The following is a 9,299-nucleotide window of genomic DNA, read 5'->3' on the forward strand; positions in this document are numbered from 1 at the left end:
GTGCAGGAGGCAGCTGAATCGATGTTTCTCTCTTATCGATGTTTCTAACTCTCTATCCCTCTCTCTCTCCCTTCCTCTCTGTAAAAAATCAATAAAATATATTTTTAAAAAATAAAAAAATAAATAAATAAAAATATTGCCCTAACCGGTTTGGCTCAGTGGATAGAGCGTCAGCCTGCGGACTCAAGGGTCCCAGGTTCGATTCCGGTCAAGGGCATGTACCTTGGTCGCGGGCACATCCCCAGTGGGGAGTGTGCAAGAGGCAGCTGATCGATGTTTCTCTCTCATCGATGTTTCTAACTCTCTATCCCTCTCCCTTCCTCTCTGTAAAAAATCAATAAAATATATTTTTAAAAAATAATAATAATAATTTTCACCAGTTTTACAGAGAACCAGGTCAGTGGAGCTCCTCCCGCTGAAAGTTAGTCCTGTCTACAGCTGCTTTGGGGCTACGAGGGTACAGCTGAAGAGCTGAGTGGTTGCAGCTGAGACCGTATGGCCCGCGAAGCTGAAAATATGTATTATGTGGGCCTTTACAGAAGAAGTTTGCCAAGCCCTGGCTCGGCTCGCTGCTGCCAATGCCACAGGTCCACAGACCACACTTTGAGTAGCAAGGGCTTCCATCGCTTGAGAGACAGTAAGCACTGTGTTGGCTGAGCGCTTGCTTCAAAACTCCATTTCACCATTCATTGGACAGATGGTTTGGGGCGCGCCTCCCTCACTGGGTTGTTGTGAGAACGAAATGTATGAAAAGTCTGCCACTTCGGAAGTATTCAACAAACGATAACTTATCATCATCCTGCAAACTGTATAGGAAATTTAAGTAGAAGACATCATCGCTTTCCTCAGTTTTTTCCCCCCAGAAAATTTAAGTTTTGGAAAAGGGACACAAGTATAGACTCCCCAATAAGACGAGATGTCTTTTCATACCTGGGGTACACAAATGACCTACTGAAGTGAAAACTCTATAGAGCTGGAGCTTAAGCCTGACATTGAAAAAAACGAGAATTTGCCACCGGCGATGCCTCCGGCCTCTGGCAGTAACAATGAATGAAAACTTTCAGGAAGTGCTTCCCAACCCAAGTGCCCTATTGGAAAAGACAGCAATGGATCCTTAATCCGAGGATTTGGGCCTAGATGGCTCCCTTCCGGTTCTGGCCACCTCTATCCGCGCCCAGAAATGATATACACAGAATCCCTCAAGTTTCCACCTCGACTTGACACCCGGGCCCGGGCGCCCCGATCGGTGCCGTCCTAGGGCCCGAGGCGCGGGGATTCCGCCAGGCTCCCACCTCGCCGCGGGCCCGTCGGGGCTGTCCGCCCGCTTACCTCGCAATTAAACTCCATCTCGGCGTCCATGGTGACGATCCGCACGGTGAACGTCTTGGGCTGCTTCCTCTTGAGCGAGCTGAAGCTCATGCGGGAAGCGATGGCCCCGGCCATGGTTCGGGGCTCAGGCCCGGGACCCTCGCGTCCCCAGGCCTGCGCGCTGGGACTGTTAGCCTCCCTGGAGGAGCCGCACAGGCCTCAGGGCGACCATGGTGGCCGGCCGGCCGGCCCGGGAACTGTCTAGGCGGCGCGGGCCCCCAGCAGCCAGCATGGGCCGCGAGGACCCTGCCCCGGGAGCGGAAAAGGGGAGTCGCGGGGCGGGCCCTGGCGGCCGTCGGGAGGGAACGCGAGCTGGGACCGACGGGGTGGAACCCGCCCGGCTCTCCGGGACTCGGGTCGGGGACGCTGAGGTCACCAGGACCCGGCCCCTAGACGGCGGCGACCCCGATCGCGCGCGCCTCGCCGCGGCGGCTGGAGATCTCGGGGGCGCGCGGCGGCCGGGCGCGCACGTGCGCGCGTGGCTGTCACCGTCCACGCTCCGCGCGCCCGCGGGAAGGGTCCCCTCCCCGCAGCCCCGCGCCTGCTCCCGCCCCGCCCTCAGGCCCCAGTTCACTCCGCACCACGCAACCTAACCCGCGGCCACCGCTCGGGCGCAGCGATTGGCACAGGACTCGGAGGGAGGCCGAACTTTCCCTCTCCGGCCCTCGCCTCCCGAACGACTCCACCAATTGGAAGTTCCGCTCTCACCGGGGACCTGGGCCCGGCGTTGACTGGCTGCCGCGTCGGTCGCTCCGAAAGCTTTTGTTGGGAATTCTAGCAAGACTGGTTGAGGCGGCGGATCCCCACCCGCCTTTCTCGGGAAACCACGTAGAGGCTGGGCCGGGGCGCGCGCGTGGGGACCCTCCCCGGTCCTTGCGGGTCCAGTGGCGCCGAGTGGGACGCGCCCTGGGGGTCGTGTCTCGGACACCCGGCGGAGAATCCTGTTTGGCCTTTTAATGATTCCACATACCGACCTCTGTTCTTCACACTTTGAACTCACTGGTGGAGGCCGCCCAGGTTGCCGGCTCTCTCCCCCAGATCCTTCTGCTTCTCTTTAGGAGAGCTAAGTAAGTATGAGCAGGAGGGGGTTATAGTTGTGACTGCCCGTGGGGTTGTGGGGGAATATGAGCGAGTTGGGATAAAGCGTTGGTTATATTAACTAACTGGCTGGCACCAACGAGGTTGAATCCTATGCAGCAGCTGTTTTTGTTGATGCAAAACGGTCCAAATCAAAGCATGTCTCACTTTGTGCTCTCTGGTTTCTGTTTTCGAACCATATATGTGTATTATTTGGTTTTTAAATGTTATCAAAGGTTATGACGGGATGTGTATGTGTTGGGGAGGGCGGAGCATAACTCTCTGGGGTTTTTTGTTGTTAATCCTCACCCGAAGATATTTTTCCATTGATTTTTAAATCCTATTTTTAAATAACTCTTAAGGGTTGAATAGAGACCATTTCCTGTGTTTTAACTGAGCCGTAAGCACTTCATCAATACTAACCATCGCCTCTTCTCTACAGGGGAGGAAGCAGGCTCAGCATGACAGAGCACTAGCTGGCTATCATCCAGGCAGTGACAGGCGACGCTGGGACTAGAACCCAGGTCTGTGCCCCACAGAGCCCGCTGGTGTGACCACTGCACCGCCCTGCTTCTCTGGTCGTGGCTGCCAAACTGCTCCTGCTGTAGCCCCAGGAACCATGAGCTACATTTCTGGAGCATTCAGCCGACACCGTTGCTAACACTAGACTCATAGCATAAATCTAGCTCTTCCCCACAGGCCCTGCCAGGCCATGACGCACCAGCCAGGTGCCAGGCATCACTTGCTGGCACACCCGGAGAGGCTGCTGTTGGGAAACTTTATGTTCCGTCTAGTGCTGGCAGATTCTCCCCTCCAAACGGACCATTCTGGGAAAAGGCGTGGGAGTGTCTTCATTTTCTTTTTTTAAGATTTTTTAAAATATATTTTTATTGATTTCGGAGAGGGAGAGGGAGATAGAAACATCAATGATAAGAGAGAATCACTGGCCAGCTGCCTCCTGCACCACCCACAGAGGGGACTGAGCCCGCAACCTGAGCATGTGCCCCGACCAACCGGGAATCCAACCGTGACCTCCTGATTCATAGTTTGACAATCAACCACTGAGCCACACCAGCTGGGCTTTACTAATTTTGAGAGAGAGAGAGAAACATCAATGTGAGAGAGCCACATCAATTGGTTGCCTCCTACACCCGTTGGGGCAGGGAACCTGCAACCCAGGTATGTGCCCTTGACCAGAATCACACCCGCGCCCCTTTGGTTTGAGGGCCGACCGGGACACTTTTAGAGTATCCGCCAGTATCTGTCGAAAGTCTCTCAGTTCAGGTTTGTCTTATGTTTTCTCCTGATTGGACTGATGTGTTTTCGTAAGCTGCGCCCCAGGCCCTCGCCACCCCACTGTCTGCGTCCATGGGTTATGCACATATGCAGGCAAGGAAAGACCAAATAGTTGAACAAAAAGTGCGCCCAGTGCTGTTACCGCTTAGTGAACTACACGGGTTTTAGGAGCTCTGAGCCAGGACCCGGAGGCCGAGACTCAATATATGACTTCCATTATTTCACAGGACACAATTCAACCCGCAGCTCTCCGCTCGCAGGAGGCGGCTGCGGGAGCCATATTTCTGCCAGGACAGCCGGGAGGTCCAGGGAAGTCCCATTTCTCAGGGAGGATGCCTTCGGTAAACTTCACATGATTCAAACCTTTGTAGTCCCAGAACCTCTTTCCCCCACAGGAATGTCTGTAAAGTAAGTGATCAAATGCGTTCGCACAGCTCGTAAGTCCACAACCGTCTCCCACATTTTTTGCTTTTTTTAAAAAATATATTTTATTAATTTTTTTGCAGAGAGGAAGGGAGAGGGACAGAAAGTCAGAAACATCAATCAGCTGCCTCCTGCACACCCCCTACTGGGGATTTGCCCGCAACCAAGGTACATGCCCTTGACCGGATTCGAACCTGGGACCCTTCAGTCCGCAGGCCGACGCTCTATCCACCGAGCCAAACCAGTCAGGGCCCACATTTTTTGCTTTTGATGCTGCGTTGTATCATTGCAGCATAATCTCTGCCCTCCAGCACTCTCCTCAGTTAACAGCACCACCTGTCGTGGAGGTAGTTCAGTCTTCGTGGTGTTTCGTCAGGTCCAATATCCACACCAAAGATAGCCATTTGGCGGGGGAGTGTATTTTCCAGCACTAGCATCACTACCTTGTGAATGCATGGATAATGTGAATATATCTTTTTAAAGTGGTTTATTATGACAGGGAATGGCAAAATGACAGCTGCATAGCCACAGGAAAAAAACACAAAGAAACAGTTGCTAGAATCCAGAGTATGCCTAACAGCTTTGTGATTTGCTCCAGAATAATGTCACAGTGCAGTGCAGTCATTTGTTTCCCGGCTACAGTGGCGCCGCCCTGTGGCAGTGGCATAAACACAGTTGATAATTCATTCCATCCCCAGGACGCTTTGACATTGCCCCATCCCTAATGAGTTAAAATGTTGCCTTTTTTTTTTTTTTTTTTTCCTGACGTTTCTGTGATTTCCGATGTAACCGAGGAGGGGCACTTTGTTGATGGTTTTATGTGACACCGTGTCAAAGTCGCATAATTCATACTGCATAGGATGCATACCACAGAGAGGCCGGGAGTCGGCGGTGTGGCTCATGCCCCCGCTGAGACAGCAAAGCTGTCTTGCCCCTGCCCCTCCTGTTTGGGGTCCTTCCTGTTTGGGGTCCCTCCTGTTTGGGGTCCCTCCTGTTTGGGGTCCCACAGGAGCCGGGCAAGGCAATTCTGAGAGCGGTGGAAACACCACCAGAGCTGGGTAATTTGTCTCTTGGCTATTCCGCAGCCCATTCAGTGATGATCTATTTGTCCTCGAGAATAGATAATGGCAGGTCTGCCCATATTTTACACTTAGGAACCGGCCTGCTCCTCTCCGCCCCATCTGTCTTTGTCCCTGGCTCTTCTCATTTCATTTCACAAATTGGGCAACAGGCCTTGGCAATGACTTATGAAGGCAGATTCCATGCGGGCAGCTTGCTTTGGGAAGGAGGAGAGGGAGAAGAGATGGGTCAGCTCGCTGCAGAGCGGGGAGGGATGGACAGGTGCAGGGGAAAGAGATGTCATAGACTCGGTGGTGGACAGGAAGGGACCTCAGAGAGGAAGGGGAGGGAGAGCTCCCAGCACAGAAAACAAGGGTGCTGAGGAGGCCTGCTCGTTGAAACTTGCTTGAAGAGCTGAGTCCAGTCCTAATAATTAAGTTGGGCTGCCCTAGCCGGTTTGGCTCAGTGGATAGAGTGTCGGCCTGCGGACTGAAGGGTCCCAAGTTTGATTCTGGACAAGGGCCCATGCCCGGGTTTCGGGCTTGATCCCCAGTGGGGGGCGTGCAGGAGGCAGCGGAGCAATGATTCACTCTTACTGATGTTTCTATCTCTCTCTTCCTCTCCCTCTCTGAAATCAATAAATTTTTTTTTTTATTTTAAAGCTGGGCCTAGTGCAAAGCCTAATTGTGGTAGCCAGCCTCCGGGATGGTCCCCTGTGACTAGCAAGTGTTGGTATCCACACCCTTGTAAAGCCTTTTCCCACACTGAGCAGGGCTGGCATGTATAACCAGTGGGATATGCAGAAATGACGGAGCGTGACTTCCAAGGCCAGCTTATAACAGTGCTTGAAGCCCTAACCGGTTTGGCTCAGTGGATAGAGCGTTGGCCTGCGGACTCAAGGGTCCCAGGTTCGATTCCGTTCAAGGGCATGTACCTTGGTTGCTGGCACATCCCCAGTAGGGGAGTGAGTGTGCAGGAGGCAGCTGATCGATGTTTCTCTCTCATCGATGTTTCTAACTCTCTATCCCTCTCCCTCCCTCTCTGTAAAAAAATCAATAAAATATATATATTTTTTAAAAAGTGCTTGAGGTTTCCACCTTATTTTCTTTTGGGTCACTCACATTGGGGGAAGCCAGCTGCTATGTGGTGAAGACCTCCAAGCAGTGCCCGGAGAAGCCCAGGTGGCAAGGAACCGAGGCCTCTGGCCAACTCGCTCGCCAGTACTCGCTCGCCAGGCGTGTGAGCACCCTACCTGGGAAGCCGGTCCCACAGCGCCAGTCAGACCTGCACAGCCCGGGCACCCATCTTGACGGCGACATCGCAGGAGACCCCCGCGTCGGAACCAGCCCGGCGAACCAGTCGCTCCTGGATCCCTGACCCATTTGGAACCGTGTGATTTAATAAATGTTGATTGTTTCAAGCTGCTCCAATGTGGGGTGATTTGTTTCGCCGTCATTGGCAATGGCCCGATTCCTTATTCGCGGAATTATTGTCCAACAGCTATCTGGTTTGCTGCCCGGAATGCATCGTCCGTGGAGCAAGAACCCATTCAGACCAGCTGCTCAGCTAACTGGCGTGGCGAGGCAGGGTAAATGGAGTCAGTTAAGCAAAGAAAAGATTCTGGGATGGAAGGAGGGTGTGTCCTGAACAGGGAAAGGGCCATAATTAGGATGACCAAACCTCCCCATTTCCCCGGGACAGGGGGGTTTCCTGGGAGGGGGGCACTTTCAGTGATGAAACAAAGACAGTTGGGTAAGCTGGAACGAGTTGACGGTTGTAGCTGGGGTAGGGGTGAAGCTCTCAAAGCTGCATTCCAAGTGAGCGGCCACACGGTGGCTCACATGACATGGTGAGGGATGCCCATTTCCCATCACTCTAGGGCAGGGGTGGGCGCATGCCCCGCCGGACTTGGGGGAAGATGGGAAACCCTCTTTGGAAATGCCTAGCCCAGCGTGAGGAAGCTGCAGAGCAGCCCTCCCTCCTCCCTCCCTGCAGGGGCAGCCGGAAACACCAAGCATTTGCTGAGAACTCTCCACGGAGACCAGGAGGGCCAGCATTGCCCTGCCCAAGGGTCCCGGCTTCCTGTGGCTTCCAGATGCCCTCTGTCACGTGGCCAGCGAGTTGCTATGCAGCCCCTGCGGGCACATCCAGCGACAGGTCATCAGGGTTGCCCACACCCTGGTTAGGAAGGCATTCCCATACCGAGTGGGATGCTGCCGCCACCCTTGAATTCCATGGGATCGAGCGGAACAATCGAGACCCGTTTCTTCCAGGCAGCCCTTTCACATACTGTGCACACATGGCTTCCTCTGCTTAAGGTCCTCCCTGCTCCTGGCAAACTCTCCCCACTTACCCTTCAAGGCTTAGGTCCAAAGTCAGTCACATCCACCTCTCCACGCCTGCCACACGCAGATCCTAAGGGAAGGACAGCTCCACCACAGGACACCAGTGACATCTTATAGCTGCACCTCCATAGGCCCACCTGGGCTTTCCCGGAGGTGGCTGTGACTGGGAACTCGCAATCACACTGTCTGAAGGAGGAGCTCACTCCCTTTTGCTTCCTCTGATCACCCCAAGGAGCCACTGGGCCAGCTGTGTCTAATTCCCCCTCCCCCCAATGCTCTTTATTTTATTTTTAAATATGTTTTTATTGATTTCAGAGAGGAAGGGAGAGGGAGAGAGAGATGGAAACATCAATGATGAGAGGATCCTGGATCGGCTGCCTCCTGCACGCCCCCCACTGGGGACCGAGCCCACAACCCAGGCATGTGCCCTTGACTGGAATTGAACCCAGGACCCTTCAGTCCGCAGGCAGAGTCTCCATCCACTGAGCCAAACCGGCTGTTTATGGCAATCAATTCAGGTTTTCCGTTTATCATACTGATATAGTTTCCTTTTTAAATAAATCACACATATAATACATGTGCATTGTAGCAACTTTAGAAAACACAGGCAAAAAATCATAGTTTGAGCCTCACTTTCTTATAGAAGTCATCACTGACCCTCAAGGCCTATATGGGACCTCCCTTTTTTCTCTTCTTCCCCATTGTAAGTCCTCATAGCCCCTGGCACTTCACAGCCTCTGTTGCAATTGGCAAAAATGTTTTTGTTTACATTCCTCACTTATCCAGTAAATATTTTGTGTCCCAGGCAGGAGCCCTGAGGGGTGAGAGGCCGAAGGTGCCTGCCTGCCCTGGAGGGGCTAAGAGTCAGTGCTGAGCTGATTTCACCTCCCCCCACCCTCCCCACCCCCCCAGGCATTAAGTCCCAAGGGGGCCCGGCCTTACTGTTCTGCTCACCTTTGGTGTCTCAGAGTAACACGTTCACCAGCCAGGCAGACCCAGTACTCGCTGAAGGAATCCCAGAGTTAGAGCGTGCCCTCCACTCCCCCATTCCAAGCACACCAGCAAGGAGCCGCCTGCCTGCGGTGGGCACTGGGGTGTGGGGGTGTGTGGGGGGGTGCATGCATGCTCCCACGTCTCTCCGGAAGCCACCAAGACCCTGGCCCCCGTGTGGGGTCTGCAGGCTTTCTGCGTCTGCTGAGGTCTGTGATCTGGGGGATCGTGGCCGGGCAGGGATTCGTTTGCAGAGCAGACAAAGGAGCTGGACCGGGTTAGGAGGAGGGTAGGGGGCCCCAGGAGACGCAGGAAGAGATGGTCAAGGCGGATGGGAAGAGTGAAGGAGGTGATGGAGAGATGGTGCGGCCCAGAGCCCTGTCCGCCCGTCTCAAATGGCGAGGGGGCTTGCTTCTTGGACAATGCGGTAAACACGGCCTGTGGCTACCCTCACCCCCAGGAAAACGCACCGTCTCGGGGGGCTCACTCTGATGCCCATCCTTCCATGCCCCGCTAAGAACTCCCCATCTCCTTGCTCAACGCCCCCATTTCATTGAACTGGACACTGAGGCCGGAGTGGGGAAAGGGCTTTCTCAAGGTCACAGAGCAAGTCAGGAGCAGCGCGCAGGGGCTCAGAGGGAAAGAACCCCGACTTCCTGCCACCCCGCGTCAGTGGAATCGGGGGTGCGGCGGGGGGTGCACGGCGGCAGCGGGCGGAAGGAGGCGGGGGACCGGAGGAGG

At 54.3% G+C, this 9,299-nt stretch overlaps 1 protein-coding gene and 1 long non-coding RNA gene across 2 annotated transcripts in view; one reads left to right on the forward strand and one right to left on the reverse strand.

Annotated features, from left to right (window-relative positions):
• The window catches only part of NF2 (neurofibromin 2), a 63,655-nt gene extending 61,789 nt beyond the window's left edge, over positions 1-1,866 (reverse strand). The window contains 1 exon segment of the mRNA XM_023762967.1: positions 1,330-1,866. Within this exon segment, the coding sequence (XP_023618735.1) occupies positions 1,330-1,443 (114 nt within the window). The 5' untranslated portion in view covers positions 1,444-1,866.
• An 81-nt stretch (positions 1,867-1,947) lies between these two features.
• On the forward strand, positions 1,948-4,201 carry LOC111828034. Its single transcript, XR_002831790.1, has 3 exons — positions 1,948-2,435; positions 2,888-2,969; positions 3,969-4,201. It is a non-coding gene; the product is annotated as an uncharacterized LOC111828034 (long non-coding RNA).
• Positions 4,202-9,299: the final 5,098 nt, after the last annotated feature.

The sequence above is a fragment of the Myotis lucifugus genome, unplaced genomic scaffold (assembly GCF_000147115.1).
Source record: "Myotis lucifugus unplaced genomic scaffold, Myoluc2.0 scaffold_269, whole genome shotgun sequence".
Classification (NCBI taxonomy): Eukaryota; Metazoa; Chordata; class Mammalia; order Chiroptera; family Vespertilionidae; genus Myotis; species Myotis lucifugus.